The sequence below is a fragment of the Corvus cornix genome, chromosome 2, assembly GCF_000738735.6.
Source record: "Corvus cornix cornix isolate S_Up_H32 chromosome 2, ASM73873v5, whole genome shotgun sequence".
Lineage (NCBI taxonomy): Eukaryota > Metazoa > Chordata > Aves > Passeriformes > Corvidae > Corvus > Corvus cornix.
Window position 1 is genome coordinate 81240973 of NC_046333.1, and position 20342 is coordinate 81261314.

Here is a 20342-nt window from a genome sequence, read left to right on the forward strand (position 1 = left end):
CAGTGTTTAAGAGCCAAGATATAGGACCTGCATGGTGTCCATGCACCCAGGAGATGTTTTCATCTTCATGCTCAAGTGGAAGAAGGAAGACCTTGGCACAGGAGTATACTCTGGGGTCAGGTACTGAGAACAGCTGAAATGCTTGCAAGTCATCGTAGTTATCATTAATAATTTCAGCCTCACCATCACGCTCTGCAGCCCTGGTGTGTGCGAGGACCCTGACCCACTGGGCCTGAAGAGGGGTCGTTGAACCAGCCATGGTTTGTGCCTGGTCTCTGATGCTCACTGGCATGGGCACCTTTGGTAGCCAAGGACAAGCACTGGCAGTCCACGGTTGTTCTGATCGCTTCCATCAGGAACGGATTCTTACTTGGCACAGCCCCAGAGCAAGGACCACGTTCCAGCCCAGGGAGCTGCTTTGCTCCCTCAGCTGGAGCACAGAGCTGAACAAGGCGGGTCTGCCAATGGTCCCTGTGGGTTTACAATGCTATGGCTAGAGCAGAAACAATCCCACCCCGACTTCTGAAACACATCCCGCTCCATTAAGACGGTAGATGGATAGTCCTTTCCTCCCCCCTTTCCCCCTCTTTTCTTCCCTTCCGAAGGTCACCTTCAGCGGGGAGGCAGTGTGCCCCCAGGTCCAGAGCCATGGGGACGGGGCGGAGCGTCACGCTTGGCCCCGTAGCGCCTGGCAGCCCCCTCCGGCTGCTGGCGCAGGCTGAGCCCGGCGGCTGCGGCGAGGGGAGCGCGGCAGTCGCGACTGGCTGGCTGTCCTGCGCTGCTGGAGAAGGTGAGAGGCTTAGTACAGGCGGGAAAGGAGAGTGGGAAGGGAAGTTGCAGCGGTGGCAGGATGAAAGACACTGGACAGGCATATAAAAGGGCACCCACCCCTCTCAATCTGGTTTTGGAGGCTTGAGAGTGGTGTGCCGGCACAATGCGGAGCGCGCCCATTTCCCACAGCGGGCTGATGGAGAGCTCGTTGGTGGCTTTGCCCTGGGAGGCTGCTTTGCGTCCACTCGTGTCCGGCCGCATGGTGCTGCCGTACTGGCGGGTTGGCTGGGAGAAACGGGTGATGTGGCTTGGTCCCAGTGGGATTGCTGCCGGTTTCTGTCCGAGGAGGCTGCTGTGCAGAGGTTGTGGTGTGCTGCGTGCTGTGGAGAGGCTTACGGGGCTCTCCGGGGAGGCTGCTGAGTGTCTCTGCCCCAGAACAGCAATACACAGTTCTGCTACCGGGACAGTCATGCCATGCTCGGCAGCGAGATGAAGCACTAGCCTGCTGACGAGTTTTAGAAAGAAGTTCATAAATCTACCAGTAATAAGGCCAGAAGCAAACATTGCGATAATCTGTTCTTATCCCTTGTCGTATTAAACGTGGTTTGCACCAGAGTGGACCTTTTAGGAAAAAAAAGTGCCATTCTTGAGCCAAAAGTTAGGGGGATGGAAGGATATCCTTCCATATTATTTGATGAGACTTTTAGGGGCAAATATCCTTCTTCACAAAATCTGCACCACAACAGAGGTCTGAAGTGGCCTCACTTCAGCGTCTTCTGTTGGTTTTATTATAATGATTCTACCTAATTGGGAGAGCCCTTTTTAGTGAAATTCCAGTACTTGGGAAGGTACATACAGGTGATGAGTAACTTCTTCACTATCTGTTTGATAAGCTATAAAGACAGCTCCCCTGGAAGTTTCCCCTGTAATTTTCAACCCTGTTGTCATTGTCATGACTTTCTCTGGTCCTTTTTCTGTCAAACTGGGGACACCAATGCTAGCTTGCTGAACTGTGGGCTCACCAGTATCATTAAAAAGATAGAAAACATCCAGTATCTGGTTCTGTTGATCTATCACCTTCCCTCCAGAAGAGTTCAGGAAATTTACCAAGGCTTTCTTCACATCAATATATTTTTAACATTTCAAGAAACATCGGTATATTTTTAACATTTCAAGAAACATTTGTATTCAAGAAGAATACAAAGCAGAGCAAACTGAGAAAATTAATTTATTATAAAAATACAAATTTCACTGGTGTGTGATATTCTCAATTGTAGAGAAGAAGCTGTTAACAGGTGGCCAGCTCTTCAGAAATACAGCTTCCCTAACTCAGCTGATTTTCAGAGATTAAATTTCAGACTGCCTCACGGCATCTGTATGTAGGAACCTCTGCAGAAACTGGAGTTCACTGTAAGAGGCACATCGCCTCAGAACAGATCTCTTCTTTTGTTACAATCATCTCAGCCTACGTGAAGCTGAACAGCTGTCTCTTTTTTGTTTACAGTGAAGCTTACCTTCTTAATTTAGCATCTGGAAAATGCTAGTTTGCCTCTCACTGCTGATGTTTTCTGTGTCTAATTATTTTTGGGCATTCTCTTCAGCAAAGTGAATGCAAAAGTGGAATCTGCAACATCAGTAACCCTTGTACTGTTATGCTCTTAGACTTGTATCTGTATCAGTAAGATGTGTATCTCTATCACTGCAGATTATTCCTACTGCCATTCTGTATCATCCAATGTATTAAAGCCTGCAAGGGAAGTGAGGCTATACCAGATCTACATTTCTGGATTTACATAGTGCCCATTAAGCAGCATGAAGAATCTAGATGTGTCTGATTAATATTACTTTTTTTTCCTGTCACCTATCTAATGCCAGACTAAAATCCTGACTTCTTTGGTCCTTTGAAACACTTTTGTATGTGTGTATCTGCATGCACTAGTTTTGTGAAGCAATGCATTGTCTACCCAAACCCTTTTTGTGCCATTTGCAAAAATTTTCTGGATGATTTCAGTGTTTTTGTCTAGATCATTGACAAAGGTAAAAGTATTATAACAGAGTCAGGATTTAAAAAAAAAAAAAAAATTGTTTAAGGTAAGAACACCAATAAAATATGATATTTTCCACTATATACTGGGCTTTCAGAAATTAATTAAAAATGTGTGGCTTCTTGGTTTAGACCAATGCCAGGATGAATTTGTACAGATAACTTCCAGGAAACGACCAGAGAATGGGACATTTCTAGCAGGTGCTATATGAACCAATACCAGCGTGAGAACTGCTTCAAACCAACAGTTTAGAGGATGGCGGGAAGTGCCTGCAGGTGGGGTCCTTACACAGCCCCTAAGCAGAAGTTTTATAACAACAGAATGAAGTGATCTGAATTACTTGGTACACTAAATCCATTTGAGCAAAATGTGCTTTACTAAACATGGTGCAAAAATATTCAGGTAAAAACCAGGTAGGCAGCACCCGTAAACGGACAGGAAGAGGAAGTGAATTTTTCCCCCAACATTCCCCAGTAACTGGGAAAAACTCTGAACTCATAATGGAAATATAAGGTAGTACAGCCTGTGTGTTGTTCCCACAAAAGGAGATCTTGAGGCCACAGAATGAGGCAGAGGGGAATTCTAGCTGAGTGTGTGACAGGAGACATTCTCCCCAAGACAGTCAGGGTTTTAACATGGGGGATGGGAGGAGAAAAATGATGAGGCTTTAGAACAGGGCCATGAAGCAGATCTGAGAGCTGGACAATCGGGCTGGACAATCTGAGAGCTTGGTTTGACAATTAGACAGAAGGTTATTTGAAGGCATTGAACCAATAAGAAGACTGAGGGGTGTCTTGATCAGAGAGCATAGAGATGCTTATTCTCAATTCAAAATGTGACCACATCTTCTGGAAGCATCACATCTGTTTTTCAGCTAACTGGTGCAGGCACTACAGAAGCACAGTGTGACAGGTGCTTTGTGAAGCCTAAGTAAAGCATTGGTTAAATGCATAGCCTGAGCTTCAGTCTGATAGTTTTAGTCAACATAATTAACTGCAAATGTGTTCTCATAGCCTGTGGTCATACCTCTGACCACAGTGCATATAAACCCTCCAAGAGTCCCAAGAAATTTAACAGATATTAAAAACCTATTTTCTCTATCTGAGGAACTTCATGGGCAGGTTAGGTAAATTCAGATTAGGGTATCATATAAATGTGTAACAGCAAGAATTTTTACACTGGCATTTATAATTGACCAATTGTCATTGGATCAAGCCTGAATGACTTTTTGTAAGAGATGCCCCAGATGCTATTTGTCATTTGGTTTGTATTAAGGTTCTGCAGAAGGTCAGACAAGAAAGTGGACTCCACATGCCATATGCTCAAGGCCAATTTTAATGGAGTATCTTTGATATGAGAAGAGGCTGAAACAGCTGAAACTCTTCAGCTTGCAAAAGAGAAGGCTCAGAGGGGACCTTATTGGTGTATATAAATATCTGCTGAGAGGGAATGAAGAAAAGGGAGCCAGACTCTTCCAAGCAGTGATCATTGGTGGGAATCTCCATCTGTGGAGATATTGAAGACCTGGCTGAACACCTTCCTAGACAAGATGCTTCAATTGCTGTTGCTTGAGCAGGGGAATTGGATTAGATGATCTCAAGAGGTCCCATCCAACCTAAACACCTCTGTGTTTTTGTCATCATGGCACTGTCTCTGTTGTACAGAGATCACACTGTCTTTGGCTTTTGACATGTATGAAGTGCTTTTCTGCACTAAATACATTAATCATTTTGGTTGAAGAACCAGAATAACATTACCTGGACTAGGACATTGTATCTCCATAGGCTAGATCCCCCTCAGCTTCTCAGGTGGTTCAGAAGTATCCTGTGATGGTGTAAAGGATGTGAGCTTTTTGCTGCTGTAATTAGAGATTCTTTTGAGGAATTACAGTTTCTCACAAGTCAGCAGGCTGGAAATAAGACCTCTAGCAGGGGTGAAGCACAGAAAGAATAGTGGAGGAAAGAACAGTTTTGAATAGGACTCTGCCTGCTGCCTTCAATACAGCACAGCCAAATGGTGAATGCATCCTGGTCAGGGCCCTGGAGACCTTCTCCTCAGTGCTTGTCAATCTGCACAGGGAAAATGACACTTTAGAAGGTATCAGAAGTAGTGCAGATCACCCAGGCACACTTTACTCAGCAGTGACCCAGACTTGATCCTCACTTACCTTCCTAGCTAGTCGCAGTGGCGTCTCAAAGAAAGACCTGACAACGCCGGCTATTTTCTCAAGTATGGACTTTGTCTTGCAATTAATGACTTCAAGGGCAGCAAGGGCCAAAGTCTGCAAACTGTTCTGGAGTGACTGCAGCTGGGGCTTCCTTCATAAGGAGCCCTGATCAGACCCACAGGTCACAGGCCCTCAAGAAACTTTACCCATATCCTCTTGATGATCTGTCCTACCAAGCTGGCTCATTCACTTTAGTGCTCTCCTCTGAGCCTGCACCATTTTCCCTCCCATGCTATTGGGGCCACAGATGGAAGTATGGATCTATTCCAGCTATATTGCAGTTCACTTGAACTGTGGAGTGGAAGAATACAAGAGTTTTTGGGATTTGGGTGGTTTTGGGTTTTTTTATTGCAAAAGCTTATGGACTGAAATGTTTTGACTCCCTGAAGTGAACTGAGAACCAAGGATATACAGAAAAACATATCCTCCCACTCACAAAAGCAAGTGTTTGCATAGTAAATAGGAGAGAAGTAATGCACCTAATAAAATGGATGAATCATGTTATAAATAATGGAATACAAATAAAACATTAATTAATATCTATCTAAAAAGTACATAACTATTGAATAATACGTAGAGTTGATGCAACAGGAAGATTCTAACCTTTGGGCTAAATAGCAGTAACAAGTGGCCAGCGTACAACGGAAGAAATTTTACCTGACTCACGTTTGAGATTTTCAGCTATCTAAGAAGACTCTGAACCATTTTCTGACAAGAACTTGTATATGACCATGAATTTGATATAGAAGAAACACTGCCTCACAGAAAAGCTATTTTGATATTTTTTTCCACAAATACTCATATAATGTGTTCTTCAAATGACAAGTGGACATCTCTCCTATTGTTCCACTCCACTATTTAATGTGGCTTTAGCTTATCTAATATCTATGCCTTTCCCAGGCCTATTACATTTTAGGTGTTTTCTCTATATTCAACTTAAATTTTTCTCTCTATAACACCTAAATGTGGAAGCACCAGTTTGGAAATATTTTGGCAGGGTGGGTCCATTTGTGGGTTCTGAGATGCCCTTGCTGTCTGGAATTTCACAAGCCCTGTTGGCTGGGGAGCAAACAGGAGGACATCAAAGCAAAATCTCTAAAATACTTCCCAGACACTCTTTCCCAGAGTTCTCCCCAGCCTTCCATTTATTCCCTCCCATGCAAACATTTGTTCATTGTTGTACTCCCTACTGACTGTACTAAATTTGACTGCTGTTGACTCTCACAGCAAGCCAAAGCCTTTACAGAAAAGTAGGGCCATTTACTTGGCACTTCTGAATTGGATAAGATTTAGAAATGCAGTCTAGGAGAGAAAGAAGGGAAGAGAAGGAGAACCTTCCCACAAATAGTCCCAGGATCCTGTACAAATCCAGCCCTTTTGTAGATTTCCCAGGTTTAAATAATTCTTTTTTCCAAATTTCTTTATTTTGAAGAATGACTGGATTTAGCAGCAGTGGAGTTCCTTTGCAGAAGAGAAATGCGGACATACCGGAAAAAATCCAGTCTGTGAAGACAGTTAAGATATTGGAATATCTCTCATAGGAGGAGAGGCTAAGAGAGCTAAGACTTGATTAGCCTCAAGAAGAGAAGGCTTCTGATCAATGCCTATGAATACCTGCAAAAACACACAGCCAGGCGTATCACAGCATCAGATGATACTGAGTGACAGAACAAGAGGCAGTGGGCCTGAAACACAACTTCTATTTAAGCATAAGTAAAATCTTTTTTACCACAGAGGTGAATGAACACTGGAACTGGTTACCCACAGCAGCTGTGGAGTCTCCATCCTTGTAGATATTTAAAACTGGGCTGGGCACAGGACAACGTGCTCTAGCTAACCCTCCTCTGAGCAGGAGGTTGCAGTAAGTGGTCTCCAGAAGTACCTTCTGGCCTTGACCATCATGTGACCTTGCTCCAAAACCAGGAGGGACTCCCAGGCCCAAGGTGCCTTGTTCAGAGCACAAGGAGGTAGACAGGCAGAGAGTGCTGACACAGAGGCCTTAAAATGCTGCATTGTAACTCTCTTGGGAAAGTGAAAATACACTTCTCTGAAATAGGTCTGAAGCAGCCGGCTACAGTTCAAAATGCCATTGATGTTCTAGCTTACTTCCTGTATAAGGCTGCACAGATGAGTGACTTTTGGTCAAAAATGTCATCAGGCATGTGAGGTACTGAGCTCCCTTTGCCTTCCTCAGGGCACTCTGCCTTTTTTTCATGTGCTAGCTGTGCCTCTGCCTAAGGGACAGGTCTGTCTCAGCTGCTACCACAAGGACTTTCTTCTATAAGCAGTAGAGGTGGGATTCTGAGCAGAGAGACAAGGTCCTGCTGCAGTAAGCTAAGGTGGGTGGCTGGGTCATGCTTGAAAATCTGGGATTCTGCTAATGTTTTGCCTGTTGTCTAATATTGGGCAAAAGGATTAGAGGACTGAAGGAGGCTCCCTTCAATACAGAAACCTTTTCTACGAGGAGGGGCTTTGCCCAGAGATGTTCTGTATAAAAGTGCAAGTTCAACTCAAGCACAGCAGCAGGAGTGCTCAGGCTCCAAGTGGCAGAAATATGCCCTGCCATGGCATGGTTGTGCCACGTGTCCTATTGGCTTTCCCTGTGCATGCTCTGTTGTTCCTGACTCCGGCGGTGGTGTTTCTGCAGCACTCAGTGATGGCCGAGAGCTCAGCTGTGACTGCAGCAGCAGTGGGGAGAGCAGCACCTACCAAGCTAGAGGAGCTCCTGGAGATCACTGCTCAGAGCCTGGTGCACGCTGAGGTGGCTGAGCACTATGAGGTTATTCGGGAGCTGGGCAGGGGCAAGTATGGCCACGTGATGCTGGTGACCCACAGGCAGAGAGGTAAGGCACTAACTGCGCCCTGTGAACTATTGTGCCTTGTCTCCTCTCCACTCACCGAGGCACAGGGCATGGGGTGGGCTGGTGGCACCTCGTGGCCAGGAACCAGGCATGGCTGGGAGGATTCCCAGGGAGACCAACAGGATGGGGACCTCCCCAGCCAGGAACCATCCCATTACATGCAGCCAGGGAGCAGGTGATGCCAGGGGACAGCCCAGAACATCTGGCAAGATTATAGTGATGAGACAGGAGCAAGGTCAGGCTGGGAAGTTAATCCACAAGTCAGGATCAAGAGAGTTCACAGATAGGCACCAGCACAGATGTGATATAGATGGAAACAGCAGTCCCACCCCAGGGCTCAGTCAGGGAGTGGAGCCCCAAGCCTGGGCTGAAGTGGTGCCCTAAGGCCCATGGACAGAGGGTGTGAATGAATGAATGAAGGGTGGGCCATATGAGTGCCCTGACACTGCTCTTCCCCAGCAGTCCCAGTTCAGACTGATGGGCCCACATTCCTGAATGTCCCTACTCTGCCCAGGGCTCTTGCGTGTGCCCAGGGCTCCAAAGTCATACCAGTGGCATTGCCTGTTCCCAGACCTGGTGTCCACAGGGTATACCCTCACAAACTTTGGACTAGAGATCTCCCTGTGGCTGTGACTGCCCAGATCTGTGGCTGCTCTGTCCTGCCTTGGTGTGAGTGACTTTCAGAGGAGTCTAACCCACTCTTCCCATCCCCAGGGACTCCTATGGCTCTCAAGCTGCTACCCAAAGCCAGTACAAAGCTGCACACCTTCCTGTATGAATATTGTGTAGCACTGTCCCTAGCCACCCACCCTGCCATCATCAGCATGTTTGGAATTGCCATCGAGTCCAGCCAATACTATGGTTTCCTCTACGAACCAGCGCTGCACAAAGACCTCATCTCTATCATCAAACCCCGCGTGAGTGTTGCTACAAGGCCATGGGGACTGGGGCTGTAGCATTTGGCCCCTCTGAAGCCTGGCTGGGTCAGAGGGAGGGAGGTGAAGGCAATGGGCTGTGGGTCCATCTAGGGTCTGCAGCACTGAAGGAACCGTGGGCTTGCAAGGCAAGAAACGCGAAGGTCTTTCCCAGTGCAGAGCATTCTGGTGAGAGGCCGGCTGGCAGGGCTGCCGAGGTGCCCCGTGTGCCATCCCGCCCGTCTCTCTCCCTGCGCAGGACGGGATCCCTGAGCCGGCCGCAAAGCAGTGTGCCAAGCAGCTGGTGAGCGCGCTGGAGTTCATCCACAGCCGGGGGCTGGTGTACCGCGACATCAAGCCTGAGAACGTGCTGCTCTTCGACCCCGACTGCCGCCTCGTCAAACTCACTGACTTCGGGCTCACGCGGCCCAAGGGTACCAAGCTCAAGCTGGTGGCCGGTGTAATCCCCTACACTGCCCCCGAGCTGAGCAACACTGCTGATGCCCAGGGGGTGCCCATCGACACCAGCATGGATGCCTGGGCCTTCGGGGTGCTGCTTTTCTGCCTGCTGACCGGCTACTTCCCCTGGGAGCAGAGCCTGCCAGAGGACCCTTTCTTTGAGGACTTCATGCAGTGGCAGGAGACAGGCCTAGAAAAGGACGTGCCCCGGCACTGGAGGCGCCTGACAGCCGAGGCTGCCGGGATGCTGCGGAGCCTGCTGGCTCTGGATCCCGCCAAGCGTGGCCCCGTCAGCGGGGTGCTGCGCTACGTCGACTGCCCTTGGCGGCTGGAGGATGGGCGCAGTGAGGAGGCTGCCGTGAAGTCCTAGAGCCTGCTCCCCATGGCAGGCGGGAAGGAGGGTCTCACCCTGCAAGGGGCTTCAGGGTTTGGGGCACTGTGGTGGCCTGGCCGTGAAGAGGCTATGGTGACACAGAGAGCAACTTCTCTGCAGCACTGTCCCTGCTGCCACAGAGTCAAGCTCTTTCCCCAGCTGATGGTCCTCATCCCATGACTCAGTGCTGCCCAGCACCACCTCTTTTTGTTTCCATGGAGTTTGAAACACAGCTTGGAGCCTCCTTTCTCTTGGAAATGACTGTCTGTGTGTGAAGCATCTACTTGTCTCCTAGCCACAGGAACTCCAGGGAGTTATTTAGGCTGCAGCAGCACCTGCCTTGTCTCAAAATAGAGCAAAATATGCACTTTTGTGTTTCTCTGTGTGGCTCTTTTTCCCTCATAATAAATGCCTGGCGGGACCCACCTGCTGTCAGAGAGCAGGGAGCATGTCAGAACTTGCAGCCATCTCAGGACAAGCTGTCCAAGGCAGGGGCCATCTCTGAATGCTGCCTAGGCCTACACCAGGACCCTTGGAGGGTGGCTTTGGGCTGGTGGAGTGGAGGGGCTGGGGAGACCCTAGCATGTGGCTGGGGAATGATTATGGAGTTGAGGTTATCTCATGCCAGCCCAAGCACATGTCTTCCCTTGTATTGCCTTCAGGTCCTAAGACAATGTCCTTCATGCTCTTTTAGAGGCCTGGTTACACCTCTAGAAGATCTTCCTTCTCCCCTTTCCTATCACTTCTTTAGCCTGTTCTTAGACACACACTTCTCCTAATCCTCAATATCCTCCTAGGTGCACATTTTAATCCTGAAAAAGGGTAGCAAAGAGAGAATTAGGGATTAGTAGCCCTTCTTACTTTTCTACCTCTTTCCAATCCCCAGGATTATGGTGTTGGTAATAATCCCTTCCTCCATTTAACCTGGTCTTTTGCTGGAAACATTCGCAACTCATTTTCCACCCTCAGGGGCTTCCTAACTTCTAAAAATGCAGTGTTCCAGCACTATACTGTCTAGCATCTCATCTTTTTTTTTCATCTCAGACCCTTTCCTGCACACACTCTTTCTTCTATGCTTCCCCAACCTCCAGCTCTTTTTTTCCAGCTTCTTCTCACCCACTGGCATTTTATCACTACTTAACTACTCTACTAACATTACCCATCACCTGGTAAACACCTTTTGCTCACTCCTCTCTCAGCAACATTACTTCTGTACTACTATTTTGTGCTGTTCCTGCTCCTTACATCACCTATGCCTTGTGTCTTCCTTCCAGCTCCCCAGCATACCTTACCAAATAGCATTATGCTCACACTGTCCAAGGTACAGTTTTCTTCTGCTTACTTCCATCTCTTAGAATCTTTCCTTACTTGAAGTCATAATAAATGCTGCTCAATTCCAGCCTGCTGATATTTGGCTTTAACTGCTCTTTAATCACTGTAAGAATAGCAGAGGAATGTTAAGGTGCCAACACAGTTCCTGTATTTAAAGTGAAGAAGCCTTAAGACCAATGGATCTAAAGGCCAGGGAGCTGGCAACTATCCAGTGAAAAATAATGGAAAATTTATTACAGATGCTTGTTAATAGAGAATTACAGAAGAGGAATGTGGCTTTTTGGAATGAGATATTCAATTTTATTATAAAGTTGTGTTTGATAAGGTACATTCATAGCATTATGGTACAGAGTATTTGTAAGGCATGAGCTATTGATAAAAAGAGAATTATGGTATGTTGTAGTGATTCAGAAGATGCACTATGCAAAGTCCATAAAATATAGAGCAAGTGGATTGAGAACTTTCAATGGAGAGAAGAAATAATTGTCTGCTTGGAATGCTCTTTGGTTATTTTGTTTGGTTTCTGAAGGGATCAGTTGTTAAATGAAAACTGATTAATATTTCCAGCCATGATTTTAAAGAAAATACAAAGCCACTGCAGGTAAAACCCCATAGATGACACAAACATGAATAGGGTGGTAGCAAGAGGAACAGGCCACTCAAAGCCTGGATCTGGATAACTTGGTAAGTTGAGTATATTCAAACAAAATACATTTTCTTACCGGCAGGAGAAACATAATCAGGTAGGAGCACATAGGAATAAAAGTCATCCTTACAAAAAGACCCCTAAAAACTTGCTGAGTCACAGAGGATACACTAGATTACATGAGTTCTTATTGTGCTGTCCTGTTAAAAAGGCAAATGGGCTCCTTGCATGGCTAAAGAGGTGCAGAGAGTAGGGGTGGTCAAATCTTCAGCAAAAAGATCTAACAAGATTCCTGCTGGCCTAAATATGAGTGTGGAAAGTAGGAGTGAGTGATCAGTATTTGATGCCTCATGGGAAAATCCTGGGTATGGCATCACATTTACAGGCAAGCTGGAAAACTGGAGGCAGCTCAGAAGAGAACCATGGTGGGACTGTGGTTTAAGGCTGTAAGAAAGCCTTAAAGAAAGCAATGAGCTAAACTATTTAAAATAGGATGACTGGATGGTGATTTGATTATGGTATAGAATACTGAGAAGAAAATACCACCTACTAATGACCTATTTCAATTTGAGAATGATCCAAGAGCAACCATGAGAGGTTGAAGCCAAACACTACAGTAGTGAGGTTCTTGCCTACTGAAAGAAACCATCATATGAGCAGAAGCTGAGAGAATGGGGAAAGTTCAGCCTGGACAGGAGAAGAGTCAGGGTGGATCTTATACCTCTTCAGACTTCCAGGCACGAGTACAAATTGTGAGAGGGAAGGCATTTAAACATGACAAAAATGGCTTTATGTTGATGGTGGCCAAGCTTTGTAACACTGGTTATGTGTCTATGGCTTCGGAGATACTCAAACGATGATTGGACAAGACTCTGGCAAACTTTATCTAGCTGTCTCTTTTTTGGGAAGGACATTGGTGTAGGCAATCTTCATACATCCTGTCTGGTATCAACCATGCTGTGATTCCACAACATTTTTTTATTTTGAAGACACTCTGTGTTGTAGCTAAGGATGTTTAGGGCTCCCAAATGTCTCTCTTTTGGAATTGCTCCGCATGGTCTCAGCAAAGCTCGGCAATAAATGCAAAACTAGCTTGACAAGAAAGGGTTAGCAAGATTTTAGGGTTTATTCCAAACTAAAGTGAACCTGAACTGATGGAATGCTGACATATTTGGGGAAACAGATCAAGCTGCCCAATGCCATCAGGACCCAGGCTGTTTTTTTGCAGGAGCCAATTATGTCAATGTGGATCAGGGATTCGGTGCTGTCTGACAAAGATGATGTGGCAGAGGCTAATTGCAGTGAGAAGAGGCAGTGACCAGGATTGTTTCTCTGTCTCCTTTGTCACAGAGCCTTGAGACTTTGGTAGAAGGGGTTTCTGCTCCCAGAAGGTTGTGTGATGCAGAGTGAAGTGATGAAATCAGCACTGTGACTACATCATGCATGTGATGGTGGTGGGGACCGGGCTGCAATGAAGCAAGCACAGATTTGAGCACAGTGGCAAAAAGCCCTGCCTTGAGCCAAGTCCCCAGCCTGGGCTCCTTTTCTCAGTAGCTTGTTCATAACTGCATCTGGATTTCTTAAATCAATGAATAAACAGACCTGGCAAAGACTATCCCCAGGAGGTCTGGAAAAGGATCTGGTTGCCTCCATCACCCCCAGAGCAGCTGTTGGGAGAGGCTGAATGGAACGGAGCTGTGTGCAAACATGCCGGCCCTTTGCACGTGCAGCCTCTGGCTGCAGGAGGGCTGGCCAGGTGCCCAGCACTGTAAAGGGCAACATTTCAGCTAATGTAGGCACGAGGGATGGGGTGGATCTGGTGTCATCCCCAAAGGGGCATCAGGTGGCTCTTAAGGGGAGGGAAAAATGAGGTACTTCATTCTTCTCTGGGATGGAATGAAGAGATAAAGTGGGTAATTACCGAGCTCACCACACTATGTGAGTTCTGGCTGCAGGTCCAAGAAGTGTGAATCCAGGCCCTGGTGCCTGCAGCACACTGCAGGAACAGACTGGGAGCATGGATCCCATGGCCTTTGGCGAGCTGTATGGTCTATATTTCTGGATCCCCTTGTGCACCTCACTACGGATTCTGCTTCCACTTCTGCACTGTGGAGTCCACATGTCTCCTCAATAGTTACACTCAGCAGCAGCCTGGGGAATGTGGTGCAGATCAGAGACTGTAGGGTGTAGAGAAAGTATGGGCCAGCACTTCGGTACTGCAGGGGGAAGGGCGATGGGTTGAGCCTGGATCTGTTAACTGCACAGACAGTTTGATTGTAACTCTTCTCCCAGTTAGGAAGTGTTTTAGGGAGAAGTGAAAGTGAAAGTTGTTTGCTAGACAGAGATGTGAAAATTCAGGCAGATTTGAAAGTGATGACCCAAGTCGTGATAATGGTTAAACAGTGCCCCGGATAAGTCATCTCAGAATTTAAATACTGAATGTTAAAGAGAGGTGTAGGCAAATTATTTGGGCTAACCACAGGTCAGCAGTGTCCCCAGCACAGAGACTGTGTTGTGACACTGGCTGGACTCAGGACATAAAAGGCAGGGTAGGACCAAATTGCATAGTGGAGTCAAGGTCATCTCCTCTTTCTACAGGAAGAATGATGGAAGTCACCCTTATTGGACACTGGAGCAATGCCTAAAGGCAGGGTAGAGGCCCAACCTTCATGAATTTAGCAGTTAGGCTTCTGGAGTAATTTCTAGAAGCTTCCATGTAACTTTCCTTCTGCCTTGTCCACTCCAATGCTATGTTATTTCCATCCCTTCCCACTTAAACCCCCTTAAGTATCATTACTGTGTTTGAATCAGTTTCTTAGGAAGGGTAGTATTTCCCAGCTTTCCCTGAACAAGACCACATGCTGACCACCCTTTGTGACCCTTCCCACTCCACCCACAAATGTCAGGTCTTGATACTGCAAAAGGACTGAGCACCAGATACCAAAAATGAGTGGGGGAAAGCATCTCAGGCCAGGGAATATGATAGGGCAGATGCAGGACTGCATGATGTGTGAGCCTGACTCCTCCCACACTGCTTGTTCTTGAGTTTTGACTTTCACTTCAAAGACAAATCAGGCCAGAGCTTTGTTAAAAACCATAAAATATGTCCCTGTTCTGAGCAACTCTCCTTCTGAGCACAGGGATGGAAAGAGAAAGTAGATAGGGAATAGAAATGGTGAAATTTGTTACCTTTCATTCTTACTTGTGTAGGGGCATGTTGATGATAACTACAACCCAGCTGTTGTCTTCTAGAGCTGCCTGTAGCTGAGAAGCCATGAGAAGTCATAAAATGCCATTGTCATGCAGAAGAGTTGCAGGATATAAAGTGGCTGGAGTACAAGATACCTGGAATTTCAGTTTTTAGCCTTTTTTATCTCTATCCTGCATCCCTGGGTGGAGATGAAGAAACCAGAGGGAAACACCTCAGACAGTGAGATCAAAGGAACCACCTCGGTGTTTTTCACATCCCGTAGCTTGGGTTGCACAGCACCTTGCTACCCATACTGTAATTTTAGTTCCCCTTGTGCTGCACTGTGCTATCTGTGTTGCTGCTGACCACAATAAGAGAAGTTAACACCACTAAATCCCCTAATGGCCAGTATCAGCCAGTATCCTAGACTTCCCTACTTAGGATGCACCGAGGTCTGACAGCCAGGCACACCAGCCAATACTCTGGGCTTGCCCATATAGAGGTCTGCCTGTTGCTGTGGTGCATTTGTTTTTTTTCCCCAGGGCTGACAGGCAGCTGGGCATGTTTATAAGCCTGGTGCCTTGGCTCAGCTTTGCGCAAGAGAGGGAGGAAAGGGGATTTGGCCTGGCCCAGGGTGGTGACAGAAGGCAGTCATGGTTGTCACACAGACTAATTGCACTTCTAACCCTCTTTGCTGTTTACAAGCTGCCCCCCACCAAGGACTTGTGACTCTGGCTGGCACCTGCATCTCAGGGTAGACTCACACAAGGCTCTGGCTTCCCTGGTAGCCACCTTCTGTGTGCTAACTCAGAGTGCAGCTTCCACCTGTACTTTGCTGACGTATTTCTTAGGGGATAGCAGGAAAAAGGACTCATGACTGAACAGATTTATTTAAGTGTGGTGCTTAGAAGAAAATTTATCTTAAGTGGTAAAACTAGTTTTTTTAAGTGTGTATCTGACATCTAGATATACAGAGCTGACTTCAAGCAAAGCAGTCATGTTACCATGATAGAGGTTGTGCAGATGTCTTCAAACAGCTGCTTGAACAGTGCTCTGTCCTTGACCCCAGAGCTCCCCAGTGCCTGGCTCAGCCAGTTGTCTTCCCTTGCACTGGAGGAATAGGAGATGGAAGCAGAGCAAGGACAGAAATGTCAGAACATTGGTTGACATCTGCAGAATCTGCTCTTTCCAAATTCAGGTAGAGAAAAAGTGGCAGCTTTCACATCCCGTTGTTCTGTCACTAACAGTTGTTGCAGCTGACATTTGCTTTGAGATACTGTTTTATCTTCCTCATCAGGACAGTAAATCTCGCAGACATTGCCAAATGCAGAGCTAACTCATAATTGTCTTCCCCAGCGGCATCATGGACAGGCTTAACTCCAGACAGTTCCTTCAGCAGAGCCTCTCTCTGCTTTATCCTGCACCCCTTTCCACAGTTGCTGCATAACTTTTGGCTTCTCAGACCTCTTGGAAGGAACCAAGACACATTTAGTTGTTCATACCTTTATGATATGATAAGGCCTTTGTTGCCTACAGGTCAAATCCCTGAGGTGTGGATTTGTTTACCCGTCCAAACCCCTGGAAGTGAGTAAGATGAGCAAATGGTAAACCTCCATGCCTTTGAACTGGACAATACAGATTAAGTGCAGGAATTTCACAACACACCAGATTTACATGATGGATTGAAGTACAGACAGACCCACGCCTGCCCGAGTCCAGGACTCAGCATTGTTGCATACAACCACATCTCTATCATGGAGGCATGATAGGAAATAACTGTGCTATCCTCAAAGGTCCAGATCATCCCAGGTGGGTGGTGAGAGCTGCTCCATGGATATGAGGCTTTGGTAAAATTACAGTGCTCACACTGCTATGCACTGACATCCCTTACACTGAAGAAAGAATATTACCAGGGATTCTTTTCCTCCTTCATCTATGAGGAACTTTCAGGAATTTTCCTTCTGTGGTACAGCTTATTTTCTATTTCTTGCATTTTGTTCAGTCTCTCTCACTCCTTAATCTCTGCTTCTGTATCACTTGTCCATCCACATTTTCACCTTGCTGGGATCATCCTGGTGCAAAGGAAGTATCCTTTGATACCAGACCTTGGAAGACTTTATATTCTCAAGAAGCAACACAGGGCACTCACTGTACAAGTCAGTGGCTCCTTTCACTCATGTGGGAGAGGTGCCACCCATTTGGATCAATTCACCTCCTTGCACCACTGATCTGGGGACTGTAGCAAGAAGCAGCATGCACTTGTGTCCTCAGGTTCTCCTCTCTCACAGCCAGACTGCTCAGAGTACTTCAGAGAAGACTGCAGTGCCTTTATCCCATCAGGACTGTTTATGCCTCAGCTGGAAACATAGGAGAACACTTGCACAAAGAGAAGCTCCTGTTTGGGTACTGCTGGTAGTGGGGTAGGAGGGGACTTCAGCAGGCAAGTTGGGTGGCTTCTATTCCCAGCACCGGAGGAGGTGAGTGCTGAGGGAAGCTGGACCTCCCGGTGATTCTCTGCATGTCTTTGAAGGTATCCATTGCCAATCTCTGTTTGAGTTTACCGTTGCTGGGCTGTCCCAGGAACTGCTGAACTCATTGGTCTCTTCTGTACTGCTCCATAATGGAAATCTGGGGATGAAGTGGGAGCCACGACAGGCAGCCATTCTGCCCTATCCCTGCACAGCCTGCTACCCTCCCACTGGTTCCTGGCTACACAAGGGCATGTCAGGAATTGGATAGGGCTGGCAGAGACCTGGCTGTAACAGGATGCCCCTGTCCTTTCCTTTCTTTCTGTAACAGGAGAGAAATGAGTTTATGGCATGTGGTGTGTGGGGGCTGCCAAGTGGCACTGGTGAAAAGAATGGTGGCACCTCAAGAGGGTAGCTTGCCACCCACCACCACAAATCTGTTTGGTTCAATGAGTGGAAGCCTTGCTGATAAGCAATTTGGACACAAAGCAAAGTCTTGAGCTGCAACGTGGGTCGCCCAGCAGGCTGGAAACTATACTTTAGTAATCCTGACTTCAGGTCTCCTTAATCATATCACTGTTCTTCCAGAGTTAGGCAGAGAACTGCAAGTCCTGACCCTGACTGCTCATTTTCCTTTCCACTCATTCCCTTCTTACCTCATGCTAGCGAAAGCAAGGGCAATAATGTCTGTATGGACCCAGGTCCTGTTTCCTGTGCTTCCAGTTTTTGGCTGCCAAGCTCTGATACAGGTTTTGTTGCTGTCCTTTAGCAGCTCAGGGGACTGTTTTGAGCTCGCTAGCAGAGACAGGATGGCTGGGTATCATCCTTATGTTGGAATTATGCAGGGGAGAGTAGCAGGTAAGGACCAATGCTCAGGTTGGATTAGGCTGGATTTCACATCCCTGCTTCTAAATTTTCATCTTCTTAAGGTTTGAAGAAAATGGCATGGGGAAACTGCTATTTTCCCATATGTAATCCTAATTAGATAATGGTAAAGGAAAAGAAACTCTTTGCTAGAGGAGAGGAACCCTTTCTTACCAAGAGCAATACCAGAGCTCCAGGTCTGCTGCAGATCTCTAGCAAGGCTGGCTCACTTTAGGCTGGATACTGTTCAGCTCTTTCTTCCGGCTCTTCCCTTTATTCTGGGGTCTCATGGGATACTGGAAGAAATTTCCATGCTGTCCACAAAGCTGTTGCTTTGCAAATCTCCCTCATTAGCCTCAGCTTCATTGTCTTTGTGATTTAAAGATGTATTTACTTCAGAGATAAATCTGGTCACCATTTCATTGACAAATAATTTTCTTGCAATTAGGAGGCAAGGGCTACTACCTGGCAGGCTGCAGACAAGGGAAGAGCTTATGTAGACACATATTGCTTAGATTAAAGGAGTAAATCTCACCCTTCTGTGTAGCTTGTCTGGTAAGCACCAGCACACCAGTCATATCTGGGCAGTCCCTAAAGCGGACAATTTCTTGCCTGTGTCATGGGGCTGAAAAGAAGCATTTAAGAACAGAAAATCAGCCAATACATGTCTTGAGACAGACTTCGCAGCCTCAGAGAAGAGGAATTTATTGGATTGTCTTCACATTCACACATTTTCTTTCCTTATAGTGCTGTCACTAGGCTACTGATTAGGGAATAGCTGAGAATAGTTGCTGAGAAAGGGGTTTATAGCCTTCTCAAACCTTCTCAATTTTCAGGTCTACAGCTTTGCCCCAAGATTTAGTTATATTAGTATGCAGAGAGGATAAATATACGTGTTTACTGTAGGTTAGTAAATCAAGCACTAGATAAATTCAGCATTACATTAGGGGCTGGTAAACTGTGGTAGCATGTAAACTGGGGTATGTGTAAATGATTTCCTGCACATCCTTTCTGTATCCCTGCTCCATGATGGAGCACAGCCTGGGTGTGCACTGTTACTGGTCACTCAGGTCCTGACTTCCACAGAAATCCTGACACACACAGCAGAAGCCAACAGGACCAGGTCTCTGATGTGGACAATCAGGACACCAGATTCACTGAGTTACCCTCTCTGTGTGCTTGGCAAGACTCTGCTAATCTCATCTGTGGCACTGCTTAAACCCTCATAGGAGCTGGCCCATCTTCCTTTAATGAGCTGGAGCAGAGACTGCAGCTCAGATCTGGAAGTAAGGATTATACTCCCACACTAACTACCAGTGGTGTGTGGTCCTGTCCCCATTCTGCCTTATCTGCAGAGCAATTTCTTGGAGCAAGGTATGATCTGCTTTTTGCATTACCTTAAAGGGACTGTTTCACTACAGGAATTCTCACTGCCACATCTCAGTCCCTTGGATGCTCACACTGCTGCATTGCAGTAGCTGAAGCTTCCAGTGCTGGGAGCACGCCAAGGATTCAAACACCCATGCCCACTATAACTCCTGCCTCAGGAATCCAGATTTGCCTGGGACTTAGTAACATGACCTGTTTTCCAGCAGCTCTAAAGTGCTCCCTCCAGAACTGAGTTTCATCTCCTCCCATACTTATTTTCAGCCAGGGAATGAAATCACTGCAGCAGTCTCTGAACTTTGTTGTCCCAGTTAACTTCTGTACTTCTACTGAAAATCATTAATATTCACTGCTCAGTTTTGGAACAGGTACATCCTCTGCTCTCTGATCTTCCTAACAATCAGGAGCTGGAGGCTACATACTTTCTATATTAGCAAAAGAGAAGAAATTGCTGCAAACTTCCTTTGTCAAGGAAAAGAAGGCAAGGCTGTGATCATCTGTCCATCTCCTGGGAACTCACATGATCCCTGCATGAAATAGCAAGAGAGAGAGCTTGACCCAGATCCTGGGGAGTCAGAAATGGAGCTCCCATGGGATTTGTAGCAGTAGCTTTTCTTAGGAGCGAGTCAATGTAGCTGAAATGCAAGGCAGCGTAGCAAGTGTTAAGAGGATGTACCATTGCAACCTTGTGCCGAAGTTACTTGGCTAAGGATGTTTCCTAAGTGGATTTTCAGTCATTTCAGTCACTCCTTCTTCCCCACTCCTTGGCCCAAATCACCTTCTGTCCCTCTGTGCTCACTCCCAGT

At 46.6% G+C, this 20342-nt stretch overlaps 1 protein-coding gene across 1 annotated transcript; it reads left to right on the plus strand.

The window, feature by feature from the left end:
* The first annotated feature begins 554 nt into the window (after nt 1-554).
* LOC104685927 (serine/threonine-protein kinase SBK2-like) lies at nt 555-10257 on the plus strand. The gene is given in 6 exon segments (XM_010394026.3): nt 555-569; nt 571-696; nt 698-790; nt 7691-7886; nt 8619-8821; nt 9078-10257. Coding segments are annotated over 6 exon segments (1203 nt in total). The 3' UTR covers nt 9648-10257.
* Nucleotides 10258-20342: the final 10085 nt, after the last annotated feature.